At 40.2% G+C, this 17,352-nt stretch overlaps 1 protein-coding gene and 1 pseudogene across 6 annotated transcripts in view; one reads left to right on the top strand and one right to left on the bottom strand.

Moving 5' to 3' along the window:
* Positions 1-17,352, top strand: part of DZANK1 (double zinc ribbon and ankyrin repeat domains 1) — a 135,265-nt gene that overhangs the window by 21,878 nt on the left and 96,035 nt on the right. For all 6 annotated transcript variants that reach the window (XR_004899330.1, XM_036009489.1, XM_036009492.1 and 3 more), the window contains exons 4-7: positions 2,626-2,740; positions 7,324-7,420; positions 8,393-8,517; positions 16,874-16,959. Coding sequence is in view for 5 of the 6 variants with exons in the window: in XM_036009489.1 (XP_035865382.1) it covers positions 2,626-2,740; positions 7,324-7,420; positions 8,393-8,517; positions 16,874-16,959 (423 nt within the window). In the remaining variant the exon portion in view is untranslated. The remainder of the gene's footprint in view (positions 1-2,625; positions 2,741-7,323; positions 7,421-8,392; positions 8,518-16,873; positions 16,960-17,352) is intronic.
* LOC114507016 lies at positions 3,298-4,115 on the bottom strand (annotated as a pseudogene).

The following is a 17,352-nucleotide window of genomic DNA, read 5'->3' on the forward strand; positions in this document are numbered from 1 at the left end:
AACGGCTCCCTGCCTTGGCACTGACCAATCAGTGAAGACTATGACCCTGAAAGAGCACACCTGGAAAATTGATGAATAGTCTGCTGAAACCTTACCCTGAGACTAAAATTTCCTACCTGCAATTAGGAGATAAAAGCTACAAGACAAAGGACCCAGTGCTTGCTCTCCCTCTGGGAAGCAGCTTTTGCCATTCCCTTGCCTCTCTTCTTCCCCAACAGTCATGCACATCCTAAATTCTAATGGCCTCTACTAGACTTGCAACCAGGGAAGCGATAGGCAGCAGCAGCTCATCTGAGGCTAATTCCCTGAACCCGTCCCTAAGGCCCCCTTTTCTCTAACTTCCCAGTGATTTAAGGCAGCCTAGCCTAGGCTCTCCTGTTGCTTTAATGCTAAGTTCTTCCTTGTTTTACTGTCCCCAGAGTTAATAAACATACTCTTGTAGTCACCTGGACTCGTATTGTGAAATCTTTCCTACATGAAGTCAAAAACCCACATGCTACCAGCTGGCCATAGGCAGACCCACTTAGGACCAGGCCCCCTGTCCAATCACTTGCAGCTGGTGAAAGCAATGTCATTGAATTGTGGCCAGTGGGATGTATGTGGAAGTGGTGTGTGGGACTTCTGGATTATGCCCTTAAAGAGAAGGTGTCGGCCCTGCCTCCTGCTGGCTGTACTGTGGATGTGGTGTTCAGTCATGCTAGATTGTGAGAACAGGTGAAATTATCTAGGGGTAGTGGAGAAACAAGGTGGAAATCTGACACAATGCCTCCTTCACTATGTTACCTCTCTACCAGCTTTGGGCTGATTACACTCTGCTGCTTCTATCTAATTTAAGCCACTGTTGTTTTGATACTGTGTTACAACAGCCAAGCCTTTATCCTAATACACAAGGATCATATCAACCACATCTTTACAGAGAACATGATCAAGAGTACAGGTGGTCAAAAAAGGCTGACAATGTCAAGTGTTGGCAAATATGTGGAAAAACTGGAATCCTTAAGTAATGCTGCTGGGAATGCAAAATGGAACACACACAGTTCAGCACTTTCTAAAAAGTTAAACATATACTTATCATATGACCCAGAAGTTCCATTCTTAGCTATCTACCCAGGAGAAATGAAAACATGTTCACGTGGAGACTTATATGTGAATGTTCATAGCTGCATTATTCATCATAGCTAAAAACTGGAAGTAATTAAAACGACCATCAGCTAGGGAATGGATAAACTGTGGTACAGCCATAGAATGGAATACTATTCAACAATAAAAGTGAGATTGATACTGAAACATCCATGCAACAACATGGATGAACCTGAAAAAAATGAGTGAAAGAAGTAAGACAGCTAAGACTATATTTATATGATTACATTTATTTTAAATTTCTAGAAAAAGCAAAGCTATAGAGACAGGAAGCAGATCAGTGGTTGCCTGGGGTAGGAGGTAGTAGCAAGGAGTGACGACAACAGACTTGCACAAAGAATTTTGTGGTGAGGGGAATGGAAGTGTTTTAAAACAGGATTGTGGTGATAATTGCACAATTATATAAGTTTACTAAATATCATCAAACTATATAGTTAAAATCAGTGAATTTTATGGCCTGTAAATTATACGCCAATAAAACTGTTTTAAAAAAGTAAAGAGTATAGGTGAGCTGCTGATGCTCAGAATAAATCACCACCAGTTTTTAGTTATGGGCACCTCTACATGCTTTTTCATGGAATTTCTTTTGCATCAGAGAGTAACAACATTGATTGTAAAATATTGTGAATAAATTGAAGACATGGTAGTATTTGAGGAATAACTGTTTATATCCACCAGAGCAGCATATATTATGCTACCTACAGATGGGGTAAGGTAAATTCCCTTCTGTCACATGTAACATGATATATAGGTAACACTATTCTTTGTTTTAGAATAGTTTGAGACTTAAAGTGTAAAATCTTTATGGTATGGTAGATAGTCTCCAAAAATGAACCATGCCTCCCAGTGTAGCCCTTCTACTTCAGCCTCGGCTGGCCCTATGACTTACTTTTGACCAATAAAATGCTTCAGAAATGATGGTAAGACTAGATCACACAAAGTTGCAGGTTCTCCTCTGGTCTCTTGGAACATAAACACTGGGTGAAGCTAGCCACCATGTAGGAAGTCTGACTTTCCTGAGACTTCCATACTATGAGGAAGCCCAAACTAACCACCTAATGACAGAGAGAGAGAGAGAGACAGACACAGAGACAGAAACATCCCAGCCTAGACTGTGAATATGAGGGAAGAAACCATTTTGGACATCCAGCCAAGTTGATCTTTTGACTCCAAGCCCAACCAATATCTGACTGCAATAACATGATAGATTGCAAATGAGAGCTACCCAGCTGAGCCTGGTTAACTTACAGACTTAAGTTTTAAGACAATACATTTTGGAGTGATTTTTTACAAAGTGATAGATAATCTAAATGAGAATAAGGTTGACAAAGACCATAGAAGTTGTATTTTGATTTCTCCAGTTTAAAATATAATAAATTTAGTAGCTAGACTAAGGGACTTTAATAGAGTTGTCTTAATTGCTAGCCACCTTTTATGGAATCTTTGTATAATACACAGACTTTTTCTTTTTAAAATAATTTTCAGAGACTGCAGACAGAGTGGCATTGTAACAAAGGTGTTTCAGGTGGACTATGAACCACGGAATACAGTCTCTTCAGAAGACAATGTTGAAAATGCTCTCAAAGATTCTTCAAAGCAGGCAAGTAATGAAACTATAACACATATAGTCACCACACTGTTTTTTTTTACAAGCCAAGACTGTCTTTATGTTGGTAAAAAAAATGCTTTATTTCACCTGTAATAAACATTATTCCACCGAAAGAGGTACATTTTCTCTCCTTTTTGTCTTCCATGATCGCCACAAATTAAAATGAAGTAGGTCTTACAAAGTCAAAGTAGAAAAGAAATAGAGAGAAACCCAATGCACCAGTTTGGATGAATCTGCCCTGCACTGCTAGTCTGAGATGGGGTGGGGCACACCCCTCTCCCCACTCCAGTTCCCTTGTCCTCATCCCAACCCCAAGCTTTGCTGAAGGGGAGGCCACTGAATGATGGAGCTTGGTTAGAAGAGAAAGTTGAATAGAAAGTATAGAAGGTGGAGAGGGCTGCCTTTCTCTTTTGTCATCACATTTGAGATTTATTAACACTGCAGTGGGTTCTTCATGGCTGATCCTGATATTGGCCTTGGAATTTCAAATCATTGTTGATCAAACTGTGATGTGCTTCTGTCGAATCTGCTCTCAGGCACTTCTCTTTAGTAGGTTACTTTCTCCCAAGGAAAAACAATGTTCTACCTCTGGAATTAACATTGAAGGAGTTTTGCTTGTTCTGAAAGTTGATTTTTATCCTCCCTTCTCAATCATGCTCTGTTTGGCCTGGTTGACACAGTGCCTGTACTGGTTGGCCAGAGCAGAGCAGCTGAGTATCTGCTGGGTGTTCTGGAGGTAAACACTGGAGGATTTGGGCCTGCAGATCCGCACAAACTGGATGAACCTCATACTGCTTGGATTTTGCTTCCACCTCTTCAGCGCCTTCATGATATTGTTCAGTGGTGATTTTATAGAACTCTGAGCTCCTCTCCTCCAGTTTAGCCAGCTACTCTTTGTAGTATGCACCCTGTCTCTTTATTACTCAATCTTTCCCCTCAAGCAGCTTAGCCAGGTGCTTTGCCTTAGTGCGTTCCTCCTCACTTGATATCGTCTCTTGGAGAATAACTGTGGTCAACTCCTCACTGGCAAGAGCCCTTTTGCAGTCTAGTTCTTTGTCTTGCTTTAGTCATTTCTGATTTTCATATTCTTTCTTGGCTTGCTCCAGTGCCAGCTCTTTAGTTACTCTTCTTTTCAATTCTTCATCAGAAACTGAGGCACCATAAACACCAGAATACTGCTGAAACTTCAAGCCTGATGGAGAGATATCCTTCATACGATTAATCACATTTTCTGAAAGCCAAATGCCCTTCACCATGGTGATATTCTAGTTCTCGTCCACCTCAAAGGTGATCTGGCAGGTGCTGGAGGTCCCACCCATGGCTTCTTCTGTCCCCACAGAATCCTAGCATGGACCCATGAGCACTTCAGGCCCCACCCCACCCCCATGCCTGGATGTGCCCAGCATTTGCCTTGCAGAGCAGGAGCAAGGCCACGACCCCCCACACATAGTTTTTTTTCAAATATATTTTATTGATTATGCTATTACAGTTTTCCCAATTTTTTTCTCGCCTTTATCCCCACTCCACCCTGCATTCCCCCTACCCTCCAGCATTCCCCCCACCTTAGTTCATGTCCATGGGTTGTGCATATAAGTTCCTTGGCTTCTCTGTTTCATATACCATTATAAGCCTTCCCGCATCTGTTTTATGCCTACCATTTATGCTTCTTATTCCCTGTACCTTTATCCCCCCTTCTTCCTCTCCCTCTCCCTACTGATAACCCTCCATGTGATCTCCATTTCTCTGATTCTGTTCTTGTTCTAGTCGTTTGCTTAGTTTTTGTTTTTTAGGTTCAGTTGTTGATAGTTATGAGTTTGTTGTCATTTTACTATTCATAGTTTTTGATCTTCTTCAATTTCTTAGATAAGTCCCTTTAATATTTCATATACTAAGGACTTGGTAATGATGAACTTCTTTAACTTGACTTTATCTGGGAAACTCTTTACCTGCCCTTCCATTCTAAATGAAAGCTTTGCAGGATAGAGTAATCTTAGATATAGGGCCTTGCCTTTTATGACTTCAAATACTTCTTTCTAACTCCTTCTTGCCTGTAAGGTTTCTTTTGAGAAATCCACTGATAGCCTTATGGGAACTCCTTTGTAGGTAACTCTCTCCTTTCCTGTTGCTGCTTTTAAGATTCTCTCCTTATCTTTAATCTTGGGTAACTTAGTGATGATTTGCCTTGGTGGGTTCCTCCTGGGTCTAATTTCTTTGGTACTCTTTGGGCTTCCTGGACTTCCTGGAAGTCTATTTCCTTTGCCAGATTGGGGAAGTTCTCTTTCTTTATTTGTTCAAATAAGTTTTCAATTTCTTGCTCTTCCTCTTCTCCTTTTGGCATCCCTATGATTTTGATATTAGAGCATTAAAGTTGTCCCAGAGCTTCCTAAGCCTCTCCTCATTTTTCTGAATTCTTATTTCTTCATTCTATTCCATTTGGATGTTTATTTCTTCTTTTTGTTCCAAATCATTGCTTTGAGTCCTGGTTTCCTTCTCTTCACTGTTGGTTCCTTGTATATTTTGCTTTATTTCACTTTGGATAGCTTTCATTTCTTCCTTCATTTTGTGACCAAGCTCAATCAGTTCTGTGAGCATCCTGATTACCAGTGTTTTGATCTCTGTGTCAGACAGGTTTTTTATCTCCTCATTACTTAGCTCTTTTTCTGGAGTTTTGATTCATTCTTTCACTTGGGCCATATTTCTTTGTCTTGGTGTACCTTTTTTGTTGTAAGGGAGCAGAGCGTTAGGTGTTTGCCAGGGTGAGGCAACCCTTTTTGCTGTGTTGTGGCACTGTCTGTGGGGGAGGGATCAGAAAGGGAACAATGCTACTCACTTGCTCCCCTCTAGCCTCACTTTCCAACAAACTGTCCTGTGAGACTGGGAGTTTCTCCCTCTGTCACAGTCCCCCAGTATTTTACAGCTAGTTTTGAGTCTTTACTTTCACATTCAGCCTTGTCCCCGCAGTCCCTGCCTTGCTGCCTATCTCCCATTTCTTCCCCACGTACTGGACTGGGTGAATGTTTCTTTAACTCCTTGGTTGTCGGAGTTCCATGCAGTTTGATTTTCTGGCACTTCTGGTTGTTTATTGTTTTTAAATTAGTTGTTATCCTTTTTTTGGTTGTATGAGGAAGGGAAGTGTTTCTACCTATGCCTCCATCTTGGCCAGATCTTCTCAGTCACCACATTCTTGGTTCCTTCTTTTTCATTAGTCACATCTTCCCTTTCATTTCAGCACCACAGTCATTCTACTCACAGTCAGGTTCTTATAATTGAGGCCATTATCAGCCATTGCAAAGTATCTTTGCTCATTTCCCCACATGGTCAGCCTTTCTTCCACACTGCACCTCAGAAATTTCTACCCATCATCACTGCCCATACTCTAGTGTCCTCAATGACTCCCCTCTACTTAGTGAAGAAAGAGAAACCTTTAGTCTGGCATCTTAAGTGATCAGTTTTTGCCCTTAGTCATCCTTTCTTGCTGTATACTCCAGCTAAACTAAATTGTGTTTGTCTGTGTTCTGTCACTGTTCTCCTAGCACCCAGGCCTTTTCCTTTCATACAATGCTTTGAATATGTAATTACTTTGCTCCTTGTCTATGATCTCCTTGCACTGTAAGCTGCAAAGTAGCAGAGAACATGTCTTCCATACTCAGTGCCTTGCACAGGAGCAGGTAGGAAAGGGCAGTGAGTGTATATTTGTTGAACAGATGCACCAGACTGGTAGAGAAGCCCTCAGTGGGCATAGCCTTAAGTTATGTTGAAATCTTCATTCCCAAATAGCTGCAGAGCATCACTGTGGAGAGTAAACTAGACCTATCTAAAAAGGATATTTGAAACTTCAGTCCCTGGGCTGTGACTGTCAGTGAAATAGATCCGAGGGTAAGAGGGTGGCCCAACCCACGGTAATGCAACCAACTAAAAAGTCTGTCACACAGGTCTTGTTAGGGGTGACTTGAAGTTTTCTGGGGAGTCTCTTTAGCCCAACAGCGGACCAAAGACCAGAGAGGAGGCTGTGGGACCAAAGCAGTGGGTGCAGGCAGAGTGCAGGGCTCAGGTATGATCACTGAAAGGATCTACACTGGGCAGGGGCAGCCAGCAGAGGCTAAGCCTTATATGTCAGCAGGTGCTCAGGCTTAATCAGGCATAAGTGACTGAATTCATGGAGAAAGTACAGAGAGGAGTATTAAGGACTATATGTGGGCAGGTAGTGTATGTAAGTCCTATCTTGGTCTGATTCCCACCCTGTCTTTGCCTCCTGGATTTGGTGGTCCCTTTGTTACTACTCAGACTCCTGTGATCAGTACATCCTGCCTACATGTGCTGCTACCTACCTCTCATCTTGGCCACTTAACCTGGTGAGGCTTACCAACCAGATACACTGCCAGCCAGGCAGCACACAAATACAAGGCTGTGTGTTTCCGGAGTAAGATGAAGCAGAGTTCACTTTGTAAAATCTACTGTAAATCCTTTCAAGTAAGAAGAACACACTATGACACTGCCTCTACCTTGTAACTTTTAATGTTCACATTCTAAGTGGACCTGATTAAGTGACTGACATGCAATTTTTTCATTCCTAGGAATTGAAAAATGGATTTTTTGGATCAAAACTAAGGAAGAAATCTAAGAATGCTGAAGATAAACTGGGTTGGAATGTAAACCTTAGAAAGTTTCTAGGTATGACATGAGAGAATGAAGATAACATTTAGTATTTAAACCCCAAACAGGTTCATGGCTTGTTTTGTCTGCAGAAGGGTTGGAATAAAAAAAGCTATGATTTGTGTTTTAGTGCTATTTTAGCTAATGGCTTATCCACAAGAGCTACTCCAGCAGTCCACCAAAGTCAGGTTTATGAATCACTGCAATAAGGGGGACAACATGCCAGAGGATCCATGGGGTGTATCACCAAATAAAGGAAAATATAGTGGAGGGCTTGATGGGGAGGGTGGTTTCATGTAAATGAAAGTAGAGTGTTTGAAAGGTTCAAAGCACAGCAGGGTGTGTGTGAAGTGGTCACTATCAGATATGGACTATGTAATGGAATCAGTGTTCTGCTACCTTGGAAACAACAAAGGCAAATATGGCTATTTGTGCTTAGGGAATTGTGCTTAGAAATCCTTCTCTGACGCTCTGCACCAGAGTTGGAAATTAAAGATGCTTGTCTATGTCAAAGTGACTTAGGTCTTCAGGCAAGTGTCAGATGTTTCATTCTTATTGATATTATTTGAAACAGCAGTTTCTGAACATCTGACATTTTAGAGAACATGGTTTCTTGGCAAGCAGGAAATCTTGGTCACTCAAAGTGGGGGTAGGGGGTGCTGTTAGAACATTTTACTACTGTACTCCGTCTTGGGGAGATATATTTCCTGATAAACTTGCAGTTGGATTTATCTATTTTGCCACCCTGATGTGAAATGTTTGGAGTGTAGCAGGGGCAGATTTTAATTTTCTTAGCCTGGGCTAATTTTTTTTTTCTTTCTCAGTGCTAGTTCAACTGAGTGAGAGCATCTTTACTTGATTATTACTTTAGGGAAAGAATGTGATGACAGTAGTCCTTTATTTCAAGTTTTCCAGTTATTAAGATGTGTTTGCATGATTATATATATAATTACAGATGTTCACAGAACAATATTTTTAATGTAATTGTAGACCTTGAGGAAGGTGAAAGAAGTGAACCTAAAACAATGAAAGATCTTCGCTTCTCAGACAGTCCCCTGGAAATTCCAGCTTACCGTAAACAATCAAGTTCTAGACCACCCACCCACAAGTCCCAGGTAACTTCTAAAGAAAATCTTAAGAGTATTACATACTTACTGTTTTTTTAATGTTTCCCATGAACTACTTTAAGGAAGTGTTTCCCAGCCTTTTCACCATGTTCCAAAGCTGGGAATACTGTGCTGGACTAGAAAGTCTCTCATACTCATGGAGCTTACATTTTATTGATGGGTGGGGGTAGGAAGATAATAAATATGTAAATAATGAAACAAAATTTTTAAAATTGTGATAAGGATCATGCAAAAGATGCATTGGGTAATGGGATAGAGCAGTGGTTCTCAAAGTGGACCTCACACTCCAGTAGTACGAATATCATGTGGGAGTTTATCAGAAATGCAAATCCTCAGGCCCCACGTCACACCTACTTAATTAGGGACTCTGGAGGTGGGTCCACTAATCTGTTTTAATTAGCCCTCCTTGATGCACATTCAAGTCTGAGAAACCCTGGGAGAGAGAATGACCGTGAAGGAAGAAATGTGTTCTTATTCAGAATAATAGGAGAGGGTATTCTTGAAAAGGTGACATTTGAATTGAACCTTCAAGATGAAGAGAAGCCAGCCCTGCAAATCTCTTGGCAGCAGTAACAACAAGTACAGCAAAGTAAGGATTTGTTACCAAACAAAAGTGGGGTTTGGCTGTCTGCTGCTACCCATAGGCAAATTCTGAAGGCAGAGGTTTGGTGAGAAAAGGAAAGAGGTCCTTTATTCAAAAGCTGCACAATTTGAGACGATGGCAGGCTCCTTCTTCAAAGTTCTTCCCCTCCAGGGCACCCAGAGGAAAACCCAGCCATCCCCTGCCAGACCAGTCCAAGGCTGTGGCCCAGAGCTCTTTCTCTCATTCAAAATACTGTCCTGTGGAAATTGCAGGCAGCCACTGAGTCCTCCTCCAACCAGCTCAGCTTCTCTTCCTGCTGTGGGCCTCAGACACCCTTCTTTTCAGAGCTACCATTGACCACACAGCTTCCAGGGCCAGTCAATCCCTTAAGCCCCAGCCTCTACCTCTGTGAAGTGAGTCCAGAAACACTGAGCGCATTTCTTCCTTCCCTCAGTTTGTATTTCCCAGCCCACACTTCTTGTACTCCAAGAGTCCCTGTGCACCCTAGCCAATCATGTCCTTTTCTTAGACTGATAGGACAGAACCTCCCCCTGCTGCCATGTTGACCTCTAGGTCACATGCAGCTTTGTCCTCTGGGACTGAAAAGGAGTGAGAAGGTTTTTAGCCTCAGCCAAATACTTCACTTGCCTGATAAACACTTGGTGCCTCAGTGCTACAACCCCTTCCGGCCACGTCTTTATGGGGTGGAGGCAGGGTCAGAAGGTGGGAAGGAATCTGCTGTCACATACCATTTAGCTGGTTACCCAGACAGCAGGGCTTCACTCACACTGTCCTGGGCCCTTCCTGTGGCTCTTTCCTCACTTAGGGCACCTGTCAGGTTACGCTGTTAACAGATTGCAGGAAGGCTGGTGTGGTAAGCAAGGTGAGATGTGAAGTGGGAATGGCAGACTGGGCCAGAGCTAGGAGAGCTATAGTTCTCAAACATGGCTGCATATCAGAATCACCTGAGGGGCTTCACAGTAATCCCAGGAACCCAAACTCAGAAATTCTGATTTAATTGATTTGGTGGGGGTTTGGGCATAGTATTATTTATTTTTTAAATTCATCCACGTGTGATTCTAATGGGTAGGCATGATTGGGAATCACAGAATACTATGGGTGAGTCCCATTATAAGGAGTTTGAATTTTCTACTCATTGTAAAGGGAATCCATTTGGACAGTAAGACATGATCTCATTTGCATTTAAAAGAAGAGAGAAAGAGGTTTTCTCATTGGCCATTGTTTGGATCTTAGGCTATAGAGGAATTTAGAGGGGAATATCATTTGGAAGGCTTTTGCTCCAGGTGAGAAATGATAATGGTTTGTACCAAAGTTGTACAAGTGGTCATCATAGGAGACAGTAGGATTCTAGAAGTGTTTTGGAGGTAGAGCTGACAAGTTTGGCTGAGGGATCAGATGGATGGGAAAATAAAGAGTAAAGGATGACTCTCAGGATTCTTGGCCTGAGCATCTGGAGGTAATGGTACCATTAATTAAGATGAAGAAGATGAGAAAGGATGCAGGTATACAAGGGATCATTAGAAATTCAAGTGGAGGTATTAAATAAACTGAACCTGCCATGCAAGTTCAAACCCAGGAGAGAAGTCAGGGCTGGAAATATATATATGTGGAAACACTGTACCAGGGTAGGCAAAAGTAGATTTACAGTTGTTTATATGGAAAATATAATAATTAATAAATAATAATACAAGAATAAACAAACTGTGTATTTTACATACTCATAATTGTAGACTTACTTTTGCCTACCTCTGTGTACATGGTATTTAAAGCTTGGGTCTGTACAGGATCACTTGCCAAGAGTGTACAGAAAAAGAAGATAGCACAAGACAAAATCCTTGTCTTAGAAGTTGAGTAGAGGAGGAAGAGCCAAAGAAGCAGGGAGAAAGCAAAAGAAAAAACAAGTAAGAAAGAAAAGAAAAAGCCAAGAGAAGAAAGAGTTTTAGGAGAAGGCACTGGTCATCTGTTTGAAGTTTCACTGGGATTCAAATTAGACAAGGACAGGGACTTGCCCACTGGATTTAACAAATGAAGTGATTTATGACCTAAATAAAAGATATGTGTGTGTGTATGCATGTATATATATACACACATATATATTATGCACACACACATATACACACACTCATATATCTATATACAAAATAAATAAAAGATATATATGTAATATGTGTGTGTATATATATGTATATATATACACACACATATATATATAAAAAACACAAGAAAGATGCCCTTACACTACTTGCCTACTACTACTACTACTATTATAGCAGTTTGATTTTTCAATGTTTATAAAGTTGAATTTAGAATCTTGGCATCTAAAGACAACCCAAGAGCTCTTGCTTTCTCCCTCCAATCTGAGCCCCAGGAAGAGTATACACTGAATCATATTTTAATCCAGCCACAACTGCTTCTTGTGTACCTCTGATTCCTAGTCTACTCACACTAATAATCAAGTATACAAGTTAAAAAGCATTGTTTCCAAACCTGGTTGAACATTACAATAATCTGGGGGGGAACTTTAGATAGATAGATAGATAGATAGATAGATAGATAGATAGATAGATTGATTTCCAGCTACCCTTCCTGAAATCCTCCTAGATAATCTGATTTCATAAACCTGAATGGAGTCCATGGAGGACTTTGATGATCAAGGATCGAGGATAAGGATCAGTTAGAGAACTAACTGTCCTTATCTTGAAATCAAGCTCTTTCCTCCACTTCCAATCTATAATGTGATGGTGTAACTCAGCCTAACCTTTTGATTTCTTTCATTGGCCCACTCACTATATTTTCTGGAGGATCACAAAGCCCAGGCCAGAAGACCACACACCTAGTTAGGTCTGCTTTCAAACTCCACTAAGCAAAAGGACAACCATCTCTATAAGAGAATATTACCTTTTTCAGTCTTATGGAAAGAATGATTACCTGGTTACCAAACAGACCATTGAACACATACAACCCTTGTGAGCAATGCGTGTGAGTATTGCTCAAATAATAAACTGTTTCTGAGATTTAAAAAGTATCATTTTGAAGAATAAATGGTATGACAAAACACAGTCATAACTATATTCAGAAAAACAGCCTTATATGTCCTTACTTATCTCTAATATGTTTAGAAAGAACTGTTTTCTCTGTGCAAGGATATTTGTTTTACCTTGTTCACCTAGTTATTTAAGAATTGTTTTTCTCCAAGGGAAAGATAAAGTAAAACATTATGTAAAGATGTCAAGATTCAGAATTCTAAAAAAAGGGGAAGATGAGGATAAGTTTAGGGAATTTGACTAGAGTTCAGAGGGCCAAAGAAGCTGTAAAAAAAACAAAAATGTTTATCTTCCCTTTTTTCTTCATGTTGATAAGAGATTCTTCTCAATATTCTAGCTCAATTCTCACCCAAAGCATACTTCAGTAAACATCAGAATTAATGATGCTGGTGGGTATTACAACGTGTTAATAACCACCATGGAGACAAGGTGTCTCTGAGCTAATCATCTGGTCTGGGGGCATTATTGGGGGCCAGGCAGCAGAATAAATGCATGAGACAGCCTGTATGGAACATAAATAACTGCTGACACCTGGCTTTAGTGTCAGAGCACAAGTTTGGGGGTTCTCTGGCCAGGTGGAATGCCCTCCTGCCAGCTAAAGGGGTTATTTCTACTCAGCTCCAGCCAACCTTTGAGAAGAAGGCATGCAAGGGTGTTCAACCTTTTGATGTCTCTAGGCCACACTGGAAGAAATGTTCTCTTGGGCCACACATTAAATACTTTGTGACACATAATCACAAAAAGATCTCATAATATTTTAAGTACATTTATAATTTTGTGTTGGGCCACGTTCAGAGCCATGCAGAGCTGCATGTGGCCTGAGGGTTGCAGGTTAGATACCCCTGAAGAGGCTTAGCCAGAAACCTGCATCTTATGTTATAATCTAATTTTAAATGTTAGCAATTACTTAAAGGTTCGTTTAAAAAAAGAATTTGTGGGAGTTCTGGCCCAGATGGAGGCATAGGTAGAAACACTTTACTTCCTCGCACAACCAAAAGGATAACAACCAATCTAAAAATCAATAAACTCCCAGAAGTTCGAGAAAATCAAACTGCATGAAACTCCAATAACCAAGAAATTAAAGAAAAAGTCAACCAGACTAACCAGACTGGTAAGATTCCTCAGTGAGGTGGCAGACTGCCAGTGGAGCTGACTAGATGGGAAACTGGGACTCAGAATTGATTGTGGACTACAGCAGTTGTTGCGGTGGGAGAAACTCCCAGTCTCACAGGAGAGTTCATTGAAAAGTGCTCTAGGGAGGTGCAGCCAAGCTGCATTTTTCCCTCTCTGGCCCCGCCCCCACAGGCAGTGCCACCACACAGGAAAGAGGGTTGCCCTGCCCTGGTGAATACCTAAGGCTCTGCCCCCTGTTATCAGGTGTTCCAAGACAAAGAAATATGGCCCAGCGCCCTGGCTGGTGTAGCTCAGTGGATTGAGTGCAGGCTGCGAACCAAAGTGTCGCAGGTTTGATTCCCAGCCAGGGTACATGCTTGGGTTGCAGGCTATAACCCCCAGCAATCGCACATTGATGTTTCTCTCTCTCTCTCTATCTCCCTCCCTTCCCACTCTAAAAATAAATGAATAAAATCTAAAAAAAAAAAAAAAGAGAAATATGGCCCAAATGAAAGAACAGAGCAAAACCTCAGAAAGTGAACTAAGCAATGAGGAGATAGCCAACCTATCTCTTGGAGAATTTAAAGTCCTGGTAATCAAAATGATCACAGAACTGATTGAGCTTGGTCGAAAAATGAAAAAACAAATGCAGGATACCCAAAATCAAATAATAAACTAAACTGAGATTAAAATGGTGTGGGAAGCAAAATATTCAGGGAACCAACAGTGACAGGAAGGAAACCAGGACTCAAAGCAATGATTTGGAACAAAAGGGAAAAATAAACATCCAACCAGAACAGAATGAAGAAACAAGAATTCAAAAAAGTGAAGAGAGACTTACGAACCTCTGGGACAGCCTGAGACACTCCAATATCCAAATTATAGAGGTGCCAGAAGGAGAAGAAGAACAACAAGAAATTTAAAACTTATTTGAACAAATAATGAAGGAAAACTTCCCCAATCTGACAAAGGAAATAGACTTCCAGGAAGTCCAGGAAGCCCAGAGAGTCCCCAAGAAGTTGGACCCAAAGAGGAACACACCAAGGCACTTCATCATTAACTTACCCAAGATTAAAGATAAGGAGAGAATCCTAAAAGCAGCAAGAGGAAAGGAGATAGTTACCTACAAAGGAGTGCCTGTAAGGCTATCAGCTGATTTCTCAAAAGAAACCTTGTGGGCAAGATGGGGCTAGAAGGAAGTATTTAAAGTCATGAACGGCAAGGACCTACATCCAAGATTACTCCATCCAGCAAAGCTTTCATTTAGAATGGAAGGGCAGGTAAAGTGCTTCTCATGTAAAGTCAAGTTAAAGGAGTACATCATCACCAAGCCATTATTATATGAAATGTTAAAGGGGCTTATCTAAGAAAAAGAAGATAAAAACTGTGAACAGTAAAATGACAACAAAGTCACAACTATCAACAAATGAACCTAAAAGAAAAGAAAAACAATGAAAACAAAAACTAAGCAAACAACCAGAACAGGAACAGAATCAGAGAAATGGACATCACATGGAGGGATTTCAGTGGGGAGGGGGAAGGGAGGAATAGAGGGTAAAAGTTACAGGGAAGAAGAAGCATGGTTAGTAGGCATAAGGTAGATAGGGAGAGATAAAAAAAAATGGTGTGGGAAACAGAGGACTCAAAGAACTTATATGTACAACCTATGGATATGAACTAAGAGAGGGGAATGCTGGAGGGTTGAGGGGTGTAGGACGGGGGGTGGGATAGAGGAAGAAAAATTGGGAAAACTGTAATAGCATAATCAATAAAAAATACTTTAAAAAAGAATTGTATATTTGGGCCAAATAAAACTCAAAGGTAGACTAAATTTGGCCAATAGACCACCACTTTGAGACTTTTGGTCTAGGCTATATTGGATCTGACAGAAAAACAGCTGAAACCCTTTGACCGATTCCCATTGCCTGCAGCATAAAGTCTGGAGTCCTAAGCTCAGCATGCAGACATGTTGTAGAAGCTACTGTTGATGTGGCCTGAAGCAATTTATTGGACTTTCTGAGCCTCAGTAGCATCTTCATCTCAGAAATGAGGAATATATGTGCCATTAGATATGATGCACTAAGATAGACACCATGTCATTTCTCTGGTATTTGTATCAAAGTGCATGAGTGAATCCAATCACAAGGAAACCTTAGACAAAACCAAAGTGAAGGGGATTCTACAAATTAACTGACCTGTCACTCTTCAAAGAATGTCAACATCATGAAGGATATACAGACTGAGAAACTATTTCAGATTAAAGGAGACAAAAGAGAGATAATAACTAAATGAAAGTGTGATTCTAGAGTTAATCCTAGAACAAGAAAAATATAGCTGCGAAGGACATCATTGGCACAATCAATAAAATTTAAATAAAGATCTATGGGTTAGATTATATATTATATAGAGAGAGATTATATATATATATATATATATAGAGAGAGAGAGAGAGAGAGAGAGAGAGAGATTTTATTTATTTTTAGAGAGAGGGGAAGGGAGGGAGAAAGAAAGAAACATCAGTGTATGGTTGCCTCTCGCACATCCCCTACTGGGGACCTGGCCCACAACCCAGGCATGTGCCCTGCCTGGGAATCAAACTGGCGACCCTTTGGTTCACAGGCCAGCACTCAATCCACTGAGCCACACAAGCCAGAGCTAGATAATATATTATATCACTGCTAATTTTTTTGATTTTGATAATTTTGTAAGAGGACATCCTTGTTCATAGGTAATGCACACTGAAGTATTTAGAGACAGAGGACATGGTTACTGTAGCTTATTCTCCACAATTCAGACAGACAGAATGAAATCACTTGGGGCAAAATGTTAATATGAATGACTGCTCAAACTGGTTATACAGGAGTTATTTTCTGTAACTTTGAAATTATAAAATGTAAATGTTATAGGAATAAAATAAAATGGGGATATTACCCACCTCCTAAGGCCGTTGTGAAGTGCCAAGGAGATAACAGCTACAAAAAAATACTGTCAGACCCTCCATAAGTGTTAGCTTCTTCCTTCGTGTTCCTTCTCAAAACTTCCTTTCTGTCCCATTCTCCTACCACTAGGACATCAAACCAATTGCAGGATAGACTATGAGTCGCAGGAGGGGCTATGTGCTATAATATTTATCTTTCTCCCTCCTTGCATCAAACACAGTGCCTGGTATAAAGTTGATGCTCAAATAAGTATGTTGAAGTGAGTTCAATGTTTGTGGATAACAGCAGACAGTTGCTGCATTTATTCTTTTAGGTGAGCCCTTTTGAGTTTCCTAGGGATGTAGTCTTTGAGAAAAATGTGTGCTAACTTAGGTTTCTAGATTCTAAAATCTTGTCTGTCTAAAGCTAAATTCAGATATCTTCTTTTATAAACTTATATCTTTAATGTAATGTACATATCTGGTTATGAAGAGCATTTTAATTTTTAATGTTGTTTACTGGGGTAATCATTACTTACGATTTCCCCAATTATGGTTTTTAAATGACGGATGTTGGGCATGAGAAAAAAAAGTTAAAATTAATTTTTAATGAAATTTCATTATACCACAGCTTTTACCATGATTCTATTATATTCTTAATTTTAGTTCCCTGGTTTTGCACACATAACTGGCCATAATAATTTGACAAGCACAGAGATCATGAGAATTCAAAGGGAGACAGACTTTCTCAAGTAAGTAATCTCATTCTCTTTAGTATTTCTTAAAACCTTCTAAGACACATTGTGGTCAAAAAGAATTTAAAGGTGGGACATAATGGTGTTTTCCCACCCCACTGTTTTTTATTAAATTTTTACAGATATTAAAGGCATAATTGACATAAAATAAACTGCATTTATTTAATGAGTACAATTGACATATGCATATAACTTTAAAACTATCATCTCAGTCAAGAAAATGAACAAATCTATCACTTCCAAATGTGTTGTACCTTTTTGAAATTTCTCTCTTGTGCACCTCCTCATTCATAAGCAACTGTTGATCTGCTTCTTGTCACTATAGCTTAGTTTTCATTTGATTTCATATATAAATAGAGTGATTCAGTTAGTACTTTTTTGCCAGCTTCT

This window comes from Phyllostomus discolor, chromosome 9 (assembly GCF_004126475.2).
Source record: "Phyllostomus discolor isolate MPI-MPIP mPhyDis1 chromosome 9, mPhyDis1.pri.v3, whole genome shotgun sequence".
Classification (NCBI taxonomy): domain Eukaryota; kingdom Metazoa; phylum Chordata; class Mammalia; order Chiroptera; family Phyllostomidae; genus Phyllostomus; species Phyllostomus discolor.